The sequence below is a fragment of the Prionailurus viverrinus genome, chromosome D3 (genome assembly GCF_022837055.1).
Source record: "Prionailurus viverrinus isolate Anna chromosome D3, UM_Priviv_1.0, whole genome shotgun sequence".
NCBI lineage: Eukaryota > Metazoa > Chordata > Mammalia > Carnivora > Felidae > Prionailurus > Prionailurus viverrinus.
This window is the reverse complement of record NC_062572.1, coordinates 95,604,392-95,627,535: the sequence shown is the minus strand read 5'-3', so window position 1 is coordinate 95,627,535 and position 23,144 is coordinate 95,604,392. Positions and strand designations below refer to the sequence as shown.

At 57.6% G+C, this 23,144-nt stretch overlaps 1 protein-coding gene across 1 annotated transcript in view; it reads right to left on the bottom strand.

Moving 5' to 3' along the window:
- Positions 1 to 2,822: 2,822 nt before the first annotated feature.
- KCNG2 (potassium voltage-gated channel modifier subfamily G member 2) overlaps positions 2,823 to 23,144 on the bottom strand; it is a 69,783-nt gene continuing 49,461 nt past the window's right edge. The window contains exon 4 of the mRNA XM_047828658.1: positions 2,823 to 5,144. Within this exon, the coding sequence (XP_047684614.1) occupies positions 4,335 to 5,144 (810 nt within the window). The 3' untranslated portion in view covers positions 2,823 to 4,334. The remainder of the gene's footprint in view (positions 5,145 to 23,144) is intronic.

Here is a 23,144-nt window from a genome sequence, read left to right as displayed (position 1 = left end):
GGGCGGGAAGCGCCTTGTTTTAGGCCAAGAGCTGTGTCTCGAGAATAATCGACAGTTCTGTATGGCGAGTAGGGACGAAGCTGTTTGCACTGAGCAATTTTCTTTTTTTTCTTGGAGACAATTTACACTGGGGGGCAAGATACAAAAAATGTCAAAACGATACACAAAGTGAAGGTACGTGGAAGTGATAGTTTAAGTTTTGGGATGTGTCACCCCCCAGCCCTGGATTCTAGTCTGAGAGTGAGTCTGGTCTGGGCCGATCCAAGGTGGTGACACAGGTGTGGCCCTCGTTCCGGCAGCAGACATCCCCGGCGTGGGCCCTGGGGGCCGCTTACTGCCGCAGGACAACAGTCCCGCCTGGCGGTGGCTTTTTATTTGCTTTCTGATCATGTGTTACCTAAAATCAACTTAATTAAGTTAATGCATGCGGTGAAAACTTCCACAGTAAGATGAAAGGCGGCAAAATATACAAAGGTGTCTTTTTGGGAACCCATCTGTGTTCCTGAAAACTCACCGGCGGCCTCTTCCTGCGGCTCCGCTGACGAGCAGGGCAGTGACACGGAGAGTGCGCCGTGTCCCTCCGAGGAGTCTCCGAGCAGAGAGCCTCTCGGAGCGGAGAGCCACGGGGCCATTGTCGCCCTGGCCGGGACAGCACGTGCCCTGAGCCCTGGACACAGCTGTCTGTCGGGGGGAGGGCACAGCTTTGAACGGCCCCAATTAAAAACAGGTGAAGGCCACCCTCCGCAGCCTTAAGCCTCCTGTTTGTTTTCGTGGCCCTTCCTCTGACAGGACCGCATTTGGGAGGTGGGAGCAGTGCGGGGACGCTGTCACAGCTTCCGGGGGGAGCGCCACAGTCTATCTCATCCTGCTGGGCCTCGGAGAACTTACACACATGGAGGCTTGTGAATGTGCCGTGGCCCTGCCCACGGCTCTGGGGCCACTTGTGCTGTCCCGGTCTCCAGCTGGCCAAGGACTGGAGGAGAGAGAGAGAGAGAGAGAGAGAGAGTGTGTGTGTGGGGGGGTGCGTTTTTCCCAAAAGCAAAGTGTGTAGGGATTTTTTGGGCAGCAAGTATGGGGGAGGGTTTCAGACTCCCCAACACCGATGCTGGAGCTGGTTCCGTCCTGGGGCTGCCGTGCTCGGCCCGCACGGTTCTCCAGGTTGTCCAGAAGCACACAGTTCAGCCAGGGTGGGTGTGGGGGGAGCGGGTGGGTGTGATGGGTGTAGGTGGGGGGACGAGGCAGGGCTCAGGTACAAGAGGGGAAGCACTGCATATACACAAAGCGGCCCCGAGCGTAAGGGGGGTGGTTTCTGGAACGTCACGGCCCCAAATCACACCGCTTACACACTCAGGACGGTTTCTGGTGAGCCAGAGGCCTCTGGCTGGCCTGCTGGTTTGGGACAAGTCACTGACCAGTGATCATAGCCTGGTGTCAGAGCCTGCCTCCCGAGTCAGTGATACTCCGGGAGCTGCACAGAGCTCTCCGCATAATTCTGGAGGTGATAACGGCCACATTTCCAAACTGCCCCCCTTCGTTGCCTTTGCGCATTTCGAACAGATTGGCAAGGTCAGCGTCACGTGTAGGGCTCGCACAATTCTATCCCACAGCAGATGCTTCAGTACAGATTTTGTCAGAGTGTGTGAGGGGGCAGTTGGTGGGGACCTGGCGAGTTCCCGGTCCCTGACCCAGAGGGGGAAAGTGAGGCCACAGGCGGCAGAGGCCTGCCCGGTGCCCAGCGGCAGGAGCTCGGACTGTGTGGAAGGGACGGCGATGGGGCTGGGGGGTGGGGAGGCGGGGTGGCTGGTACCGTGGGGGAGGGGAAAGCAAACCTGGGGCTCGCTGGGAAAAGTGCACCCCACGCAGAACGGCTGACAGGTGCCCCTCCTTCCTGGGACCTGTGGTGTTCCACGAGCTCTCCTAGTCTTGGGGGGGAACTCCTGGGCACCCACAGAACCCCTGAGGCCCTGGGCGAGGAGGACAGGGGACAGGTCCCTCAGGCCATCCACCACCTCTGACCTGGTCCTGGAGAGACAACTCGGGTAACTTCTGGAGGTCTTCATGGTGATGCTGAGCGAGCCCCACGGCACAGGAAAAAGCAGTTTGCCCCTGGGGCTCATCGGCCCAGCCAAACGAGGAGCAGAGGGGTGGGCACCCTGAGTGTGGCCTCCACGCTTGGGAACCCCACGGGCACCAGCTACGGCACCCGGGTTGAGCAAGACCCAATGCTGTCACTGCAAGAGCGTGGCCACCCTTGGTGTGTTTGTGGGTTCCCGAGCCCCATCCTCTGGGGGTTCAGCTAACCTGGCACATCAGGAAGAGGCAGGGCTAGGCTTCCGGGTTCAGTCTGCCGAGAGCCTGCACTCAGGGGGGCTCCCCTGGCCCCCAGTTCCCTGCCCTCTCTCCTGGCAGAGCCCTGCTGGCCTCTGCTTGAGTACGTGCACCCAGGAAGGAAGGAGCAGGGGAGCCTGCCCCAGGGAGTGCGGGTTCCAGGGCAGGAGCCCAGCCTCCCACCTGCCAGGAGCCTGTCCCAGTGAGAAGCTTGGGCTGGGGGGGCAGGTGTCAGGCCGGGTGCGGATGGCCTGGTCTACTGTGGACAGAGCGTGTCCCCGTCTAATACAAGGGGACCCTTTCTGCCTCGGAGCTGATGTGAGCATCCATGCGCGAGCAGACGGTGGGAGACAGCCTTCACCTGCATGTGGTTTGGGGACCCTCAGCTCATTCTGATCCCAGAACGTTTCTTGGCTGCTGGTAAGACCGTTATTTCAGCCTCCCTACTCCTCACTGCCCTTGCCCACTTGACACTGACCTATAGACTCCAGCGGTGGAGCCCAGGTACTTGCGTGTTTGTGAGTGTGTGGAAGTGAGGCTGGGAGTGAGGAGGAAGCAGATACAGGGGAAACTTGTCTGCCGAGAGGCAGTCCACCCCGCTCCAGAGCTGGGGCTTGTTGTGTAAACCCTGCAGTTCCAGCCCCGGGTTCTATTCCAGCCTGGTTCCCAGAGAACGACCAGCCCCCCCGGGGGGGTGGGTGTCACAGTGTGGTTGCAGATTTAGGTACAGGGCTCTTTGCGGTAGGACCCGGAGGGGTACAACCCGGCTTTGCATGCGAGGGCTTTGTCCAGGCAGAGGTGCCCCACCATCTGCACACACGGACTTCCCTGCGATGGCAGGAAACCCCTTCCTGGCCTGGGAGCCCCTGTGCCTGGGGCAGACGCCGGTGCTGCCCACAGGAACTCAGCAGAGGTATGTGCAGGAGAGGTGGCACTTTTTATTGGTTGCGGTAGCATCTTAGGAAATGTCCCTAAGACCAGGGACAGAGCAAGGGTCCCACCCCAGCCCCACCCAGCCCACCCAGCCTGTCCTGGCTCTGGCCTCGCACCAGGGCCCCTGCCAAAGCTGTGATGGTGGCAGGGTGGGTGCGGGTGTCAGCAGGTCCTGGGGCCGCGGGGGGGGGGGGGGGGCGGGGGGAATGCTGCGGGTGATCCTCCCAGGGGCCTGTGGCAGCAATGTCTCCCATGTCATGGCCCGACTCATTAACATAAAAAAGTACAAAGTAACACAATTCAGAAAGTTCCATTCCTTCATGCCCGCAGCAGAAACAGGCTCATGCTTTGGTGAGGACGGGGTTCCAGCGGCTGCACACCCAGCCCCTCCCCCACGGCCCTTGGAGAACCAAGGGGTGTTCCTGAGGCACCCCGGAGGGTAAGCACGTCCAAGGCCAGCGCAAGGGCCGGGAAGCATGCAGGCCTTGAGCTTTGCAGAGTCTTTTTCGGGGAGAGCCTGTTGGGGGAAGGGGGGGGGGGTGTCCAGGAAGCCCCCACGGAGCTGGCCTGCGGGAGGGAGGTCAGAGGTCTGGGCGTGGGTGGCCGTGTGGATGTGACACCTCTGCCCCTGTCCCTGTCGGGGGTGTGGGCTTCAGCAGCGCGCCATGTGCAGGCAGGGGCTCCCTCGCGGTGGGGCACGGCCCCTAGACCCCCTGCGGCCGGCTGCTCCTCAGGGAACTCCCCTACCCGCCCCCCCCCCCCCCCCCCGCCCGCCCCGGGCCGGCCGCAGAGCCTTCTGGCATTTGCTGTAAGCTCGGAGTTTCTGGGCCAGAGGCCGAACTCCAAAGGGAAGGCGGAAAGCGGATGAGGGAACGACCGGGCTGGAAGCGCTGTTCGCCCGCACCTCGCTGGCTCGAGCGACATGCAGTGGACGGCCCGCGGGGGGGAGGGGGGGGAGGGCGCGGGGCGGCCTTACGGGGTGGGCCCTCCCCTCCCCTCCCCTCCCCCGTCTCCCCCCCCCCCCCCCCCCCCCCCGCCGGGTCGCGCGGCGGGCGGGAGGAGAGGCGAAGGCTCTACTTCTGCAGAGGCTCTTCGGGAGCGGGCCCCGGACCCGGGCGGCAGCCGTGGCCGCCCCCGGGCCCCTGCGCGCCGTCCTCCGTGGCGGGGGCCGAGCGCGTGCTGTCCGAGCGCGTGCTGTCGTCGCGCGGGGCCCGCTCGGGGCCGACGGCGCGCCGCTGCTGCTCCTTGAGCTCCGAGTAGGAGCGCGAGAAGGTGTGGAAGATGGACGTGGCCGGGAAGGCCATGAGCAGGATGCCGCTGAGGATGCTGCTGAGCGCCACCACCTGGCCGGGCAGGCTGCGGGGCACCATGTCGCCGTAGCCCACGGTGGTCATGGAGATGACGGCCCACCAGTAGCTGGCCGGCACGCTGGAGAAGTCGCGGCGCGCGCCCAGCTCGCGCTCGGCCAGGTGCACGAGCGGCGCGAACAGGGCCAGGGCCACGCACAGGAACAGCAGCAGCAGCCCGAACTCGCGCGCGCAGCGGCGCACCGTGAGGCCGAGCGAGCGCAGCCCGAGCGAGTGGCGCGCCAGACGCATGACGTAGAGCACGCGCAGCGCCCGCAGCAGGCGCAGCGCCAGCCCCGCGCGCTCCAGCAGCGCCGCGCCGCCCGCGCCCGCGCCCGCGCCGCCCGCCGCCAGCCCCGCGAGCAGCGACACGTAGAAGGGCAGGATGGCCAGGATGTCGATGATGTTGAGCGGCGTCCGCAGGAAGGCGCACTTGCTCTCGGCGCGCAGCGAGCGCAGCAGGACCTCGAAGGAGAACCAGGCCACGCACACCGTCTCCAGCACGAAGAGGCTGCGGCACTTGGGGGAGCACTCGCCCTGCGGAGGAGAGGGGGCGGGGGTCACGCGCGGGCCGCCCTTCCCGGCGGGACCCCGACCCTCGCCGGAGCGCCGCCGATAGGGGCGGGGGTGGGGGGGTGGGGGGGCGGTTCCTGTGCCGGAAGGTCCCGATCCCGCCGGAGGCGGCTGGCTTCCAGATCGGGGGCGGGGCGAGGAGCTCTGCCCACGACCCCCAGCGCCGCTGGGAAACGTCACTGAAGCCTCTGCAAGTGCGGCCCCGGGGCAAACTGCAAATGGAACATCTCTTCAAGAAAATGGAAGAAGTTTCGCTTAAAAAGGCGAGAGGAGGAGCCCCTCCCCCCCCCCCCCCCCCACCCCGGGCTCAGGGAGGACACCCCACTGCCCAGCGCCACGGGGCTCCCCCTGGGGGAGTGCGCTTGAGGAGAGGGGCGCCCTGTCCCTGGGCTTGTGGGGTCGCTCCGCGCCCCGCCCTCGGCCCAGAGAACGGGAGTCACCAAAGCCCCCATTCCCAACTCCCCAGCCCCTGCGCGGAGGTTTTGCCTGGGGGCAGAAGCGGGCTCCCAAAGCAGCTCATTTCTTGCACAGGCTTCATTTGTAACACGGTAGGGAGAAGTTCCACTTTCGAGGGGTTCTCCGGAACCGTGCGGGTGGTGGTGAAGGAAAATGGGAGGCCATTCAGACCGTGGGCGTCCCCAAACTGTGCCTCCGGAGGGGCAGCGTCAGGGGCTCAGCTCTGTGTGTGTCTGGGTGTGTGGGGAGGGCAAGGATATACTCCACCAAAACAATCCGGCCAATCACTAAACAAATGGGCAAATAACAGTAGCCCTGAAAAAAAGTGGGGGGGGGGGATTACCCAGGGCTGCTACAGTGTACTATGTAAAATGCCCAGTTTCCAATGAAAAAATCATGTCAGGCAAAGACACAGTAAAGTATGATCCACACAGCAGAAAAAAATCAGGCAACAGAAACTGCGTTTGAGAGGCCCCAGTGTCGGATTTTTCAAAGGAGCGTCACCGATGTGCTCACGGAACCAGAGGCAGAGGGAAGAGGTGAAAGGTGCGATGACAAATCCATTGCATCGAATGGAGAATATCAACAAGGAGAAACTTTTTAAAACAACCACATGGAGATTTTGGAGTTCAAAAGTACAAGTAGATATCACGGGAGGAGCTCCACAGTAAGATGTGAACCGTCAGAAGAATGAACTGGTGAACTAGAAGATCATGCCGAGAAGAGAGAAGGGGGACCGAGGAGAGTGTGAAAAGTGTGGGGCGAGTTTGGAAAACGCCAGTGCCGGAAGGAGCGGGGAGAGGGAGGAGGAGACACACGCTTTTAGAAACAAATAAGGGCTGAAAAGTCACCAAATCTATGGAAACACAGTGACCTGCACATCCGGGAGCTCCACGGATGGCAAGCAGGCTAACTGCAGAGCCGCCCCACCCCCTACCCCAACCCCGGGCAGGCGGAAGCAGCGTGTCCTCGCAAAGTGACTCGGGTCAGGCTAACGTCTCAGCAGAAGCAGCGCAGGCCAGAGTGCCGTGGGGAAACGTGTTCAAAGGGCTCGGGAGAGGCGGCCATCGAGAATCCTGTCCCCGAGCAAAGCCGACATTCGAGGGTGAGGGTGAAATACAGACTTTCCCAGAGAAGCAAAAACTGAAAGAATCTGCTTCTGGCGCAGCTGCCCTGCAAAAATTCAGAAGGAAGCTCTTTAGGCTGAAGATCCCAGCATCTTCATGACCTTGGATTTGGCAAAACATTCTTAGAGATGACGCCAAACACATGAGCAAGCAAGACAAAATAGATACATTTACTCAAGATTTAAGACTTCTGGCTTCAAAGGACACTGTACGGCCTGAATTGTTTCTCTTCAAAATCCGTATGTTCAAGCCCTGACCCAGAGCACCTAGAAAGGGGACTGTGTTTGGACACAGGATCTTTTTTTTTTTTTTTTTTTAAATGTTTTACCTGTTTTTGAGAAAGAGAGAGAGAGAAAGCATGCATGAGTGGGGGAGGGGCAGAGAGGGCGACAGAGGATCGGAAACAGGATTTGCACTGATAGCAGTGAGACCCAGACGGGGCTCGAACTCACGAGACCATGACCTGAGCCAAAGTCGGACGCTCAACCGACTGAGCCCCCCCAGGTGCCCCTGGACATAGAGTCTTGATTAAGGAGGTGACTCAAGTTCAATGAGGTCACGAGGGTGGCCCTAATGCAACATGACTGACGTGTCTATGAAGAGAGGAGATCAAGGCACAGTCTCACACGGAGGACATGGGAAAGAGATGTCTACAGGCCACAGAGAGAGGCTTCAGGAGAACCCAGCCCTGCCGACACCTTGACCTCAGACTTCCAGCCTCCAGACCTGTGAGAAAAAGGTTTCCATCGTTTAAGCCACACGGTCTGTGGTCCTTTGTTACAGCGGCTGGAGCAACTATGACAGACACCATCTGAAAGCAAAGGATGACCCAGAGGACGGGAGAAGATATTTGCAAGTGATACATCTGATGAGGGAGTTGTGTCTAGAATATATAAAGGATTCGTACAACTCAACAACTAAAAGCCCCAATTAAAAGACGGGCAAAGGAATAGACATTTTGAGAAAGATACACGGACAGCCAAGAAGCCCGTGAAAAGATGCTCAACATCATTAATCATCAGGGAAATGCAAATTGAAACCACCAAGAGATACCGTTTCCCTCCCCCCGGGACGGCTGGAATGAGCCCAGCGAGTGTTGGGGGGCGTGGAGGAAACGGGGCTCTCACGCACAGCTGGCGCGGCATGACACAGTCCAGCCACTTTGGAAGAGAGTCTGGCACTCCTCGCGCAGCTGAACACGGCATTCCCACATGCCCCAGCGATTCCACTCCTGGGTGTGCGCCCAAGAGAGGTGAGCACACGTGCACACAAAAGCGTGCACCGGCGTTCGCCACGGGGTGCCGCACGAGCCAACCCGAATGTCCACCGGCGGACTGAAGGGTAAACACAACTTGCAGAATCCATACAGTGGGTACCACTGGGCCATCAAAAGGGACGAGTACTGATTCGTGTGCAACACGGGCAGATCTTCACAGATGTGACCTGAAGGATGCCAGCCACGGAGGGCCTGCTGTCTGATGCTGCTCCCGCCGGAGCCCAGGACACGGAACGCGTGAAGACAGATTAGTGGCTGCGCAGGGCTGTGGGGGGAGGGGGGGAAGGGGGCTGAGTGCCAGAGGCACCGGTCTCCCTTGGGGTGATAGACACGTTCAAAAATTAGATTGTGGTGATGGGCGCACAGTGCTGTGAATGTACTAAAGACCACCGAATCGCTCACTCTAAATGGGTGAATTGTATGGCATGTGAATTATAGATCGGTAAAGCTGTTTTGAAAGAACACTTAGTCTCTAGGCAAACCTGAGTGTGTGGGGGGTCCCAGTGCCGGGGCCTTCCCGGACATCTGCTGATGCGGCGGAAGGCAGAACGTGCGGATCTTCGCAAGCCCCCAGCTGCTGGCGGGCCCTGGTCCGGCCCCGTCTCACCTCTGACCCTGAACCCCCACCTGGAGTGAACCCCCTCCCCGGGGGCTGGAGAGAACACGCCAGACTCAGCCGATGCCCGCGTGCTCTCGTGGACCCACCCCATGCTGGAGGAGAGAGGGACCGGGGGCCTTGCGCTGTCCCCCACTGGCTCACGTCCCTCACACTTGACACTTGCCCAGCTCCTGAGCCCTCTCCAGGGGGCCAGTCCTGGCGAGTTTCTGTCACCCACAGACAGCTGCTGCTGCTTCCAATGGGGGCAGGTGGTGGCTTGCGATCAGTTTTTACGCACTGCAAACATTTACCGTAGCGTTGAGCTCGGCGCTCTGGAGGCCAGCGGTGAGTAGGACCCCATAGGGCTTCTCCCCAAGTCCTGTCTCGTATGTCCAGGGCCAGGCGCCGATTCGTCGTGGGTGTTCAAGGAACCCGAGGCAAACTGGGCTCCCGCAAACCTGTCTCCAGTCTGTACTCCCAGCCAGAGGCTCACTGCCTCAGGCGGTGTGTGTGCACCCAGCAGAGCTCAGCCCTTCCATTAACGAGCTGTCAGAGCCCAACGCCTCAGCCGCCTCATTACTCATCGTCTCTGGCGACTGGAAATAATGGCCACGCGCTTGCTGCTTTCTGACTTCCACATGCCTGATTGCAGGTGCACAGCTCAGGTGTTAAGTCCCCTGAACACCACTTGGCAGGTCTGTCCCGAACAGAGGCCGTGGTGCCTCAGCCCAGATGAAGGGGTTTTCGGACCCTCTCCCGGGGTGTGCAGGCCACCGATTGGGGATCCTCGACGGCCCATCTTTCCAAGAGGCTTTTTCCTCCCAGGGCCGGTGGTGTCTCGGCCAGTCCAGAGACTTCCCAGGGGTCACCTGGCCCATCCTGGCTCGGGAGTGGACAGCTAGCTCACTGCAGGTGCCAACGGTGCTGCGCCTGTCCCAGAAACTCCTGTGGCGTCTCTGCTGCCCTTGATTTAAAGACAAGCGGGGGCTGCAGCCTGACTGGAGGGGCCCAGCTTCTTTGTGGACAGGTCTGCAGCACAGCTTGGGGGCCTGAGCGTGGCCGGTCTGTGGCGTCGTGTCAGCCCCTGTGCCTGTGTCCCTCTGTCGCATGGAGAGAGCAGAGCTGGGATCAGGGGCTGCTGCCCGAGCCACGCTCTGGGGGTGCCCTGGCCTCTCCACCTGCTCCCACCTGTCAACCTCAGCCCTGCAGATCCCGGGTTCCTGGAGAACACCAGTGAGGCGGGGATATCACCCGCTGGGCTCCCGGGGTGGGGTGCCAGCTGCTCTCCCCCCGCAGACGGTGTTGCAGGCTGGCTCTGCTCATGCTCACCCGGTGGCGGCTGGCGAGGCACAGGTCCTGGCAGGAGGGCACTCGAGGGGCGAGGCCTGGTGGGAGGACAGTCCACAGCGACTGGGGGCACGGACACAGTGAGGGCGTCTGCCGTTCATCCTTCCGGAAAGTTCCTTAGGGCCAGGGCCAGCTCCCATTTATTTTCTGCAGGACTCCTGTCCCAGGTGTGCAGAATTTGGCATCACCAGCAGCCGACCGTGGCCGCTGTTATCCCACGGGCTCGGTCAGGCCTCCCCAGCGCTGCTCTGTGCCAGCTGGTGCTCGAGGCACGGAGGACCCCTGCTCCCGGAGCCACCCTGCCCCCAAGTTCGGGTGGGAGTTTTGTCCCAGCTCTTTGTGATGCTTATTTATCCGATGGCAGACAAGTCGAGGCTGCGATGGCGGAAGGGCTCTGAGTCCTGAACCCCAGGGGGCAGGCGAGCCTGGGGGACATACTCTCCCCAGGATGGGGTCCCGCTGTCACACCCCCGGTGTGGAATCAGGCTCAAGCTAGGTCGGGCTCAGGGAGGTCACGGGACTTCCCCAGGGCAACACCTCAGCACCCGGGCTGGTCAGAGAGCCTGGGGCCTCAGGAGTGGGAAAACTGGATCCAAGGGGGAACCCGACTGACAAGTTTTCAGTAAAGAGACGCCGGCCGGGGCCCACGGGGGCCAGTGTGGTTAGAAAAGTCCCAGCTTGTGGAAGGACCCGGGACGGGGCGGAGGAGGGTGGCTGAAGTCCGGCCCAGAGCCAGGTCTGGAAGGTGAAGGCAGGGCTCTGAGGACCGCGGCACAGGGACGCTCAGTGTCCTGCGGCCCCAGCCCCACCCGCACCCCCATGAGGCCCCTCATCCGTCTGGGCCGACTGTGGCCCAGCCCCCACCACCCCGGCCGGCCAAGTGCAGCTGTATGAGTCCCCGTCCGGGCGTGACCTCCATGCTCAGAAGGAGCAGATGTAGAGACCCTGGGCCCCTCGGGGGGTGGCCGGGGAAGGCTGTCCCCCAACCCCGCGCATGCACAGTGACCCCAGTATGCTCACCTGAAGCCAGCCCGACCCCGGTGGGTTCGAGATGACACAGCTTGGCAGAGCCCACCAGAGCCCTGCCCCCGGCTGCCCTCTGCTTAAGGACCAGCCGTAGAGGTTAATTGGAAGGAGCTATTTCTGGAACTTTAACCCAGAAAACAGACCCTGATTTATCATAATTTGACACATCTGGCCTGTTTGGGCAAAATTGGGTCAGAAATGAACCCACATTCGGCGTGGCTCACCGAGTTTTGAAGGGCTCCCTCTCATTATCTGCCCTTGTCTGGGCTCTGCTTCTGTTTTCATGGACGTGTGGAGCTGTGCCCAGGTCACAAACCGCACCCGAATGGATATAACACGTTTGCGCACCAGCCCTGCTGAGCGGCACAGGCCTGCTGGCTGTCCCCGCCTGCCCCGGTGGGGCTGGGGTCCCCGGACCCCTCTCTCTGCCAGGGCTGGGCCGATGCCTTTTAACCTCTGCCTGCTTGGCTCTAGGCTGCAAAACACCGTCTGTCTCTTTGTTGTGGTCACTCCCTGCTCCCACTCGGGAACTGGCCTTCGGGAACTGGATGGGGTGTCCAGCCGACGGCTTCTGACCGTCCGCTCGCTGTCGGGGGCAAGAGGAGGGGGCTGTGGCCCTGGGGTCTTGGAGACGACGCAGGGACTCTGGTACAGACACTTGTAGATGGACAGAAAGCGGACCCCAAACCCTGAGATGGGTCTGGGCAGCACCGGTGCTTGCAGACCCCCGGGGAGTGTGGGGGCCGCTTGACCCCCACACCCCCTCCACGTGTGCATGTGGGACACATCGCCTCCCACGTGCCAGGAGGTGCCAGAGAGCCCCACATATGCGCAAAACCCCTCCCCGCCGCCCCCGGGCTCAGGTAAAGCGGCTCCGGAACCCACACGCGCTTCACCTCCCAGCCCCGCGGGAATATAAAGTGATAATAAGGGGATCCCAGGAATCAGAGCTCTCTTGCTCTGGCCACACGGCTGCCGCGCTGGGGCCCCGGCCCCACGGCAGCCGCAGCGGAGGACGAAGCCTCAGTGAGTTCCCTCTGCCGACACGTGCCGGACGGTGCCGTGGGGCCGGTGGACGCCAAGAGGGACAGTGACAGGTGCGGGGGCTTCTCATCAGGGGTACAAGCGTCAAGCTGGGGTGTGTCGGGAAGGAGGGGCCCCTGCGGGCGGGTGGAGGCCCTGGGACACAGGTGGAAAAAGCAGGGGATGTCTGGGCCACGTGGCGCCAGGCCTCAGCTCCTGTGGATGGAGGCAGGGACGTGGGCGGGGAGGGGAGAGCCAAGCCGTGAAGCAGCGTGAGACGAGAGGAAGTGGCAGGAGGGCTGGGGTCCGGAGATGGAGACGTTAGGGTCGGGGGGACGGTCCCAGCCCAGACGGGGGTGGTAACGGGGCGGCTGGAGCAGCGCGGAGTGGACACCCCTGCAGGAACGGCCAGGAGCTGTGGGTTATGCTGCACTCAGGAGGGTCAAGGCTGGTGTGGGCCTCCGCTGCCAGGACTGGCCCCAGGCAAGGACAGGGAGCAGGTGGCATCCAGGCTGTGGGGGAGGGGCTGAGGACCAGGAGAGCAAAGGTGGAGGAGACCCGGCCTCAAGGCCCAGACAACATGAGGCCGGGGCCAGAGGTCACGGCCCCAGCACTGGACCCACCGCCAGGAAGCCTGGGGGGCGTTAGGTGGGGGTGGTGGTGCTGGGGAAGGCGAGGCCCAAGGGTCCACTGACGTGGGGATAGGCCCGTGGTTGGGGGAAAGAAAGAGCCCCAGTGCAGGGTCATCCTCGGGGACAGCAGGTTGGGAGCCACAGCTGAGTCAGCACACAGGCCTGCTCCCAGCGGGGGCTGAAGGTAACAGAAGGGCCCTAACTCTCTGAGCTCCGGGACGCAGAGCCCTCCTGCCAGGAGCCCCCACGGTCATCCCGACCCCTCCTCCGGAGACGGGCTTGGACACCCTCACTGGGCTCCTCACTGGCAAACTTCCCTTCTCGGTGAAAGGCCACAAGACACTGTGTGCCCTTCCCCAGTGGCCGCCCGGGTCTGGGTATCAACCTTCAAAGTCAGCACGTGGCAGGGAACAAAGTCACCCCAGCTGGCACCTGAGCCCTTGGGCCGTGAGTCCGTCCTATTTTTCTTTGGTTTTCTTTCTAGGATAGGAACTGGCATCCTTCAATGACTTGTGGCTCAAGAATCAAAGGTCAGCTGCCTACAAGGGAGCCAGCTCAGCTAGCACGTTCCGCAACTTCCGTGTCCCTGTATGTCCAGGCACTACTAAGCCGAACATCAGACTGGGAACATGTCTTTAAACCTTAGGTAGATGTTATCACTCGCCATCACCGAAACAAAACCCACAACAACAACAAAACCCAACACAGGCAAACGAAACTGGGAATATTCTCATGTGCACCTGCTAGAGCTTGTCTAGGGCTTTCCTGCTTTGTCAGGTGGGACGCTTTCACGTTTGTCAGCAATTGCTGAATTGTTCCCCTAAGTAGCTACACAGATTGAACTCCCTCCCCCAGGTCAAGGGTCTGGAGGCCCTGGGTGGTTCCAGGTAGATCCCCGGTCACTGGGCAGAGAATAAATTTGTACAAATTCTCACAAATATATTTTCAAAGCCTTCAAAGTGTGTGTACATTTGACCTGGAAATCCTGGTCTGGGAAACGGATTATCAGGAAACAGCGGACACGTGCCCACGGATTTACGTGGGAGGACGCGTGCTCCTTCCGGACATGCGTCGAGGCCCGCGAGCACCACTGTGGTCCCCGCCATCTCTGTGCCACCTCTTTGTAGCCAGACTGTCCCCACCCCAACGTGGCAATCACTGACGCCCTTTGTCCCAGAAATGGAATTATGCCAGATCTTTGCATCTGGCTTTTCCCACTTAGTATAATCGGAGACTCGGTCATGTTGTTTGGGAATCAGTGGTTTGTTCTTGGTCTCTGACTAGCACACGCACGCACGTACGTTTGTCACATCTGCTGGCGTGCGTTGTGTGGTTTCCAGTTTGGGGCTGTTGCAAATCAGCCATACGCACCTTCCTGTACCGATCTACGGATGGATGCACGAGTCACTGCTCCTGGGTGAAGACCCAGAGTGGGCTGCTGGATGGAATGTGAGCGTACTCACGTCCTTGTTCTTCAAGCTTTTTCATGCATTTAAAAATCTAGTTTTCTTTCTTTCCAATCATTTACCTATTATTTCTTTTTCTTGCTTCATTGCACTGGCTAGGACTTCTAGTGCAAGACTGCCAGGCTTTGCTCCCGATCTCGGGGCGGGGGGGGAGGGTTCCATCTTTCATTACTGCGTATGTCATCAGCTGCAGGTGTTCTCGATCACGTGAAGGAAATTCCTTTCCATTTCTATATTGTTGAAAGTTTTTGTTTTAACCATTAATGGATATTGAATTTTTTCAAATGCTTTTTCTACATCTATTGAGATGATCACGTGACTTTTCTTCTTCAGTGCGTTAATATTATAAATGATACTGATTGATTTTCAAATGTTGAACCCGGATGGCTTTCCTGGGAAAACTCATCCTGGTCATGATGTGGTACCCTTTTTATACGTTGCAGTTGATTTGCTAATATTTGTTGAGGAGTTTTGCCTCTATGTTCATGAGATGTTGGTCTGTATTTTCTCTTTTCTTGCAACGTCTTTGTCTGGTTTGGCACCAGGATAATACTGGTCTCACAGAGTGAGTTGGGAAGTACTCTGTCTTCTTCTATTTTCTGGAAGATAGTGTGCAGAACTGATATTATTTCTTCCTTACATTTTTGGGTAGAATTCACCAGTGAAACCACTAAGACTGGAGTCTTCTTTTTCAAAGATTTTAAACTGTGAATTGAATTAAAAAAAAAAATTTTTTTTACGTGTATTCATTTTTGAGAGACAGAGAGAGACAGAGCACGAGCGGGGGAGGGGCTGAGAGAGAGGAAGACACAGGGTCCGAAGCAGGCTCATCTCCGAGCTGTCAGCACAGAGCCCGATGTGGGGCTTGAACCCATGAACCGTGAGATCACGACCTGAGCCCAAGTCAGATGCTCAACTGACTGAGCCACCCAGGTGCCCCTATCCGCGTCTTCTTGAGTGAGTTTTGGTGATTGAACATGTTTTTAATTTTAATTGTCTTACAAAACGAACACATGTATATAATTAAAAAAAAACTCGATAAATACTAAAAGGCTTATTGGAAAAAAAGAGTACTCTCACCCCAACTCTTACCTCCCGGAGGCAATAATTTTCTATTTTACTCGGTTTTTCTGACCGTCATTTCCGTATTTTTATTTCATAATATGTGTATCTGGCTCCTTACAGGCATAGTAACTTCATACATTTGTGCTGACTTTGTGTTCAGGATCTGGTTCCCTTACCTCCCCACCTCCCCACCCCCGCCACACCCCTGACCCTTTTCCTTCAAAACTAGTTTTGTCACATTCTGGGGTAAAATCAGGAATGATTAAGATAACGTAAATCTTGTTCACTGCTGGCCCCAGGTAGTGGTGTACGATTACGGCTTTTTCCCTCATAAAGTGTTTTCCTTTCCTTAAAGTTTTATGGCCTCATTCTAAAATTGCTTAGCTTGCTGTTTTGAAGCACGGTGTATTTTTTCCAAATGCCCCAACACCTCAAGTTGTTAACGGGTTCGGTTTGCTTTCCGAGCCCCGCCTGCCCTGCGGGGACCCCGGCCCTCTCGCTGAACGCTGTGTCTGGGGTTTCTGCGCCGCTGATTTGAGCTGCTTAAACGCTGTGCCCCCCACCCCCACTGTTTGGTTTATCCCATTACTCTGTTGAGCTGTAGCCTTCACTTTTCATGAGAAACGGTCGTGGGGGGTAACTTTTTGAGCCTCTGCACGTCTGGGAAGCCTTTGTTCTACCCCCAGCCTGGACTGCTATGACAGCTCGATGTCGACGATGGGTAGAAATTAATCCCACGCAGGATTTGGAAGGTGCTCCCCGTTATGTCCAAGCTTTCCATGTAGCTCCGGAAGTTTAACATTCACTCGGAAAAGCACATAAACCGTGTCAGTGCGGCTCCAAATGGAGCCCAGATGGGAGGCAGAGGCCCCGGCCGCCCACGGTCCAAGGCCACCGCGACCTTCACCCCGCACCTGCGGCCCGGTCCTCTCCCTCTCTCCACGAGGCAAACAGAGGCTGCGGGGCCCTCGGCACACGGAGTTCGGGCGAGGCCACGCCGCACAGCCTCCTCCCATCTCTGCCCTGTTCTCGTTTCAGAGCACCGAGCGGTGAGCTCTGCGGGCTCCACCACGCTCTGTGCCGTACCTCGCGTGGGTTCAACCGGAGAGTAAGGGCGTGGGGCGGGGGCCAGGGGGGCGGGTTTCTCTCTGCAAGCCACACAGCAAGGGCACCTCGGGGCTCCCGGCCTGAAGGCCCATCACCCTGGCGTGAGGGGTGTGACCGCAGTGAGGGTCTCAGCAGAGACCCCGAGGCCTGCAGACTTGCCCTGTGTTTACCTGGCGTGTAATTAAATTCTTAAATGGTCACGTGCCTTTGCCGCCCGTGTATTTTCTGGACACCGATGCCCATCTCGCTGTTCATGGGCCCGGTGTAGGCGGCAAAGCAGTCCAGGAAAGCTGGTGTCCTCAGCTGCAGGGCCGGGTCAAGAGTCCACCTCCGTCCCCACACCGGCCACCGTGAAGGACACACCCTATAAAAAGGACATACCCTGATTGACTTATCTACTCATTCGTGAATGACTTTGTGTGCAGATTTTATCTTCAGCCTCCCATAAGTGCCTGAAAGAAAATATTTATTAGCTCATTTCACTGTGAATTTATAATAATTTGACTTTGAACTGAACTGGGATTTATTCTTTCCGATTATCTATGGAAAAAGGTTCTTGTGGTGCAAATAGAAAAGTGGGAGAATATTAAATCTACTTCAGAGAACAGACTGTTTAAAAATAGCGAACATTTACATAGAGATAATGAATGTATTCATTTCAAATTATCTCCACTGAGGCAGGGTGTCAATTCACGTTCCTGCTATCGCTCCGTTGACTAGTTTCGTGCCGTCTTTCGAAAAGAAATGGTTCCAGCTTCACTGTAAAGTGTTCCATACTCTGCCCGCGCCTACTTGGAACTGGCCTGGGCTTCCAAAGGGCCCCGGTCTGGCGTCTGTTGGTTTCTCCTGTGAGCAGCGTCCTGGACTAAATGCCACGAAGGGTCTCTACACAGACGAGGAAGGGCCCACAGTTTGGTGCCCTGAGCAGGGAAGGAGACTGTGCGGTGCCACAGCCTCGAACACACGTGTGCCGAGGAGTGTCGTTGGTTCAGCACATAATTTGCAGCCACTGTCCTTCATTTGGGGCCTTAGCTTCCCAGACACGCAGCACCAGTGACCCAGGCGCAGTGCGTGGGTTCAGTGGCGAGCACACTTAGGTGTCTCCAGTGGCCTTCCCCTGTGGGAGTCCCTCCCACCGGACGCGAGGCTCGCGCGGAGCTCGCAAACGCTGGGTGCGGCCGATGACCTCCTTTCGTCTCTGCCGGTAGGAAATGTGCTTCTCTGTCTTTTTTGAAAGAAACTAGACTATTTTTAATTATTTATTGATTTCAATTCTTGTTTTAATAACTTTTTAAGTTTACTTGTTAATTTTGAGAGAGCTAGAGAGAGAACCAGCAGGGGAGGGGCAGAGGAGGGGGACAGAGGATCCAAAGCAGGCCCTGCGCTGACAGCAGAGAGCCTGACTCAGGGCTTGAACTCATGAACCGCGAGACCACCACCTGAGCGGAAACCAAGACTCAGCCCTTAACCGACCGAGCCACCCAGGCGCCCCGGGGGAGTGATTTTCTCATTCGAGAACGTGATGTGCCTGACTCTCCTCATTCAGCCATTTTGTGTCACACAGTAGAGTTACATTGTTTTTTCTGTTATAAATATCCAACCTTTCTCGCTAAGATTATTCCTGGGCATTTCGTGTGTTTTTTATTAGTGACCAGGATAGTTTTTCCATTAAATTTTCTATTACTGATAATATATTGAAAAGCGGCTGACATTTACATGTTTATTTGGAAGCCAGCTACGTTGACAAATTCATTCACTTATAACAACTTCTCAGCTAGTCCTGTTGGGTTTCATTTGATGTGCAAAAAACGCAGCAAATTAGCTCTCAGTACAGAACACGGACAAAAGCCTTCCACCTGGTGATGCAGTCACTCAGCCGTGCGGCCTGAAGGGGCGAACGGTGTGTGTGCGAAATGGGGCTCGACACAGCTGTCTGCCACGGGTCCGCCGATGCTCGCGCTCGTGTCCTCGTCTCCCGCAGCTCCTGGACGTCACGGCTGATGGCAGTGTGTTCACAGATCTAGATCCATGTTCTTTATCACTTGGAATTTTATGTGTGAAAGGAACATTTACGTTTACTTTACCATTCACATTTTATACTTCCTACGTAAAGAACTTGCTTATGCCAACTGTACTAATCGCTTATTAGAAGTAAACGCGTCTGTGGTCCGTCTTCTGTCACCTGCTAACCAGATGCAGTGTGTGCACGGAATCGCCACCCCTCAGGCCTGGTGCCGGGAGGAGCACTGAGGTCAGAGGCAAGGTTCTGGGGAGCCAGGTGACCACAGGGAGCTTGCAAAGCCGCACCGGACGACGGGCAGCGGGAGGTGGGCACTCAGAGCCGGGGCCTCGTCCCAAGTGTGTGCCCCACCCTCAGATGCGGCTCTGCCCCGTCCGGCAGCCTCCCCCTGCAGGTGTGACCTCGGGTGCCCTTGGGGCGCTGGGACCTCCGAGCGCATTCTGAGGCTGTGTCTGTGCCCGCCTGTGCCAAGGCCACGTGGTTTCGTCCGCTGGGGGCACAGGCTGTGCCTTTCCTTGGGCTAAATCCCTCCTTCTGGATTCCCAGGGTGTCTCTTGGGCCAGGGTGGCGGCACCCTCACCTCACAGCCGTCACTCGCATCTTTCCCGTGAGGACCCGCCGTGCGTCTCTTCACTGGGGCTCCTGGGCGTGAGGGAGGCACAGCCAGACACATGTCAGGAGGGTCCCAGTGCCTGCTGTCAGTAGGTGCAGAGGATGACGGGGGCAGCGTGGGAAGGCTTCAACAGAGGTGGCCTTGGAGGGGCAGCCGCAGGAGCCCCACAGAGAGGCCACCTCGGGCGTGGTGACGTAACGGGACAGAGGACAGAGGGGCCCACGAGGGCCAGCAGGGGAGGAGGCCACAGGCAGCGTGAGGCCCCTGGGGACCCTGAATGTGGCGGAGGCTGGAGGCCATCCTCCCCGACCCCATGGCGGGTGCGGGGCCGCTGGGAAAACAGCTGCTGTGCACACAGAGCGAAAAGCAAAGCCACAAGCCAGCGGAGCAGAAGAAAAGAAACCCTCAAAGTGTAAGTGGTAAGTAAACATGTGGCCGGGTGTTGGCCTCCGGCTGATGGAGTGCGCGTCCCACCGGGAGCCGGCTTTCTTTGAGACGCAGGCGAACTGTTCGAGGACACGGCCCAGCGTTCGGGGACACGACCCGTGAGGTGCTCACGTGACCGCACGGGGCCCTTTGGGGCAGAAGTGGGGCCTGCAGCGTGACGGATGAGAATACCCAGGAAACAGCCAGCAGACGGTGGAAGGTCTGTGAGCGAGAACATTCATCCCAATGTGGCCTTATGTCCGCAAAGAACTAGAACCAAAAGCGGTGAGGAGGGATACTCAAGAGTTACAGAACGACACGACTGTTCCACGCTGCACTGTCCGCGGACTGCATGCTGCTTTGCGACGGCATAAAGAGGCTCTGAGAGGCAGGGCAGGAAGGTTGCGTGAGGCTCTGGACCATTCTGTAGGCAGCAAGTGGCATGCTTAGCCAGGAAGGCACTTGTGAGGAGCTGCAAATTCCCCAGGCTGGTGGCGGGGGGGGGGGGGGGGCAGAGGGACAGGCCACCCGGGGCTGCAGTGGGGACCCCTACTGCAGGGACCCCTAGGGCTGCAGTGACAGCGCAGGAGGCAGGTGGGAGGCCCCTGACGCACCTGTCCCGGGACAGGACCCCAGGCTCGGCGGCTGTGTTCCCCCAGCTCCGCGGCACCCTGAGCGCACAAAACCGCTCTCGGGGAGGAGCCCGGCTCTGTCTCGAGATGGACATTTCCAGGCCAACTCAGAAAACATCCACCCCTGTGAGTCCCGCCTGGAAACGCAGCTCCGACAGAGCCCGGGCAGCACAGGACCCCGACTGCTCCCCCCAGAGGGCCCGAGAGCCCCCGGTTTACAAATTTCACAAATGTATTTCCTGCCGGTGTCCCAACTCCAAACCTTTAGCAAACTACACGTGTTGATAAATTAATATTTTTGGTAAAATAAACAGCAGAAGCTCCTCATTTGGGAATAGCCATTTTGCTGAATTAGAATAATGTATTATTATTAAAAATATCCCTTCATGGGGCGCCTGGGTGGCTCAATCCTTTGTGTCTGACTCTTGGTTGCGGCTTAGGTCACGATCTCAAGGTTTGTGAGTTTGAGTCCTGCTTGGGATTTTCTCTCTCCCTCTCTCTCTGCCGCTCCCCTGCCCATCCCTTCTCTCTCTCCCAAAAATAAATAAACATTAAAAAAAAAAAAAAACCAACCCTGATGTCATACTTAATATTTCAGGCTTAGGTGGAGCCTAAAATCATCTGAATTCTCAGGTCTGTTCTCCTGGGTGGTGATGCCTGATGAATGTAGGTCCCTTAAAAATGCAGCTTCTAAGTCAAAATACTTCAGTCCTATGAGGGCAACGCTGGGAGGCAATGAGATTATATACACTTGGAGAGATCTTTCTGTTTCCACTTATTTCCTATAAGCATTTAATATTCTCATAGCTGCCGGCAGCAGCAGGGAAAGAAGAGACAGAAAGACTCCTTCACTGTGCAGCAACAGTGAAGCCCACCTTCTCCCTCTTGGACTGTGGGGAGTGGGGGAGGGGGGTCTTGTCTGCCGGCCGGTGGGAGTCCTGCTCGAACCCGGGCTGCAGGCAGTCCCGGGGCTCCCGAAGGGGCCAGGAGGGAGGGTGCGGACCTGGCCAGGTGCTCTGAACCCCAGTGAGCACCCGGAGGGGAGGCAGAGGCCAGAGCGGTGGCCACATCTGGGTCGCATCCTAGGCGTGACAAAGCACCTGCTGATCTCCATGCAAGATCGGGCGTCTGGTTTGCTGATGTCTTTGGATTGGCTTTCTCTGCTGCTCCACAGACCATTTACAGAAACCAGCTTTGGGAGAAGAAGGCTCTCCTGGGCACCCCCCCACCGCTGCCATATCCTGCACACAGTTTAGTACCCTCGTTCGCAGAAAGGCAAAGAGAGTGGCCACATATTCAATTCTGTGTGCAAAGCACCATCCAAAGTAATTTACATGAATTATTCAGTTTAATCTCACTAGCTCTGAAGTGTCTGCATCTACAAGATGAGGTGGCCGCGGCTCTGGAAGGAGGCAGGAGTGTTGCAAGGTCTTGCAGCTGTCGGGCGGGAAGTGGGAAAGGCCCTGCTCTGTGTGTAGAGCCTGAGAATTGAACAGGTACCCAGTTTTGCCTCTGACGGTGACAGGGAAGGAGAGCCTTGGACAGGTTCTGGCAAAAAGAACCTGGGAGCTTGTCTCCAGTTCTGCACCAAAGGGTTTCATCCTACCAATTAAAAGCTGAACAGATGGAAAGATCGGCGGCTCTTTTGGAATCCGGGAGAAGGGAGAATGTGGCCCCAAGACCGGAGAGACAGCAGATACGCGGAGGCAGACGCTCCAAACCGCCGCGGGAGCCAGCGCTGGGCAGGAGAACCCAAACTGTGATCGCCAGACGGCTGGACACTCAGCGTGGGCAAGTGTGCGAGGCTCCAGCCACGGGGTGGCCCCACCACGTGCTCAGACCTGCCTCCAGGAGCTTGACCACGTTCTCACAGACGATACGCGGATGGCAAGTAAGCGCAGGAAAGCACGTTTCACATCGACGTCATCAGGGAAATGCAGATTAAAACGACGACCAGATGCCACACGCACCTGTCAGAATGACCAAAATCCAAAATACCGACACCGAATCCTAGAGAGGACGCGCAACACCAGAAACTGTTATGTGGCATAGTGGGAATGCAAAATGGTGCGGCCACTTTGGAGGACAGTTTGCTGGTTTTTGTAAAGCTAAGTGTTCTCTTAGGTTCGATCGCACAATTGCACTCATCAGCTATCCAGATGAATTGAAAACCTGTATCTACGCAAAAGCCTGCACACGATAAACACAGCAGCTTTATACATAATCTGTCTACTCCTAACTGCCAAAACTTGGAAGCAACCACCATGTCCTTCAGTAGATGATGGATAAATTGTGGTCCATCCAGACAATGGAATATTATCAGCAATAAAAGGAGATACGTTATCAAGCCACGAGAAGCCACGGGAGACCCTTAAATGCCTATTGCTGAGTGGAAAAAGCCAGTCTGAAAGGCGACATCCTGTGTGATTCCAAGTATAGGACACTCTGGGAAAGACAGAACTGTGGAGACAGGACGACCAGTGGCTGTGGGGGGTGGGGGTGGGGGGATGGACAAACACGCCGAACACAGTTTGTAGGGCAGTGAGACTGCTCTGCGTGATGCCATAACCGTGAATATGTGACCTTCTACTTTGGTCCCAACCCGCAGAATGTACACCAAGAGTGACCCCTAATGTCCACCGCGGACTTTGGTTGATAATGACGCATCGGTGTCGCTTCATCAACAGGGACAAATGCACCACTCTGGGGGGATGCTGGTGATGTTGGAGGCCATGCGTGTCAGGGCAGGGGTCTAGTGGAAATCTCTGTGCCTTCCTCTCAATTTTTCTCTGAACCTGAACCTGCTCTAAAAATGGTTTTGAAAAAAAAGAGGGGCGCCTGCGTGGCTCAGTCGATTAAGTGCCCAACTCCTGATTTCCACCCAAGTCATGATTTCACCGTTGTGGGGCCAAACCCTGCGTCCGGCTCCACTCAGGAGAGAGAGTCTGCTTGAGATTCTCTCTCCTCTCCCTTCTGCCCCTCCCCTGATCATGCTCTCTCAACAACAACAACAACAAGAATCTTGAAGCCTCTATTCTAGGCATTTGAGTACAAGGCTTTTTTTTTTTTAATGTGTATTTATTTTTGAGAGAGACCGAGCATGAGTGGGGGAGGAGCAGAGAGAGAGGGAGACACAGAATCCGAAGCTGC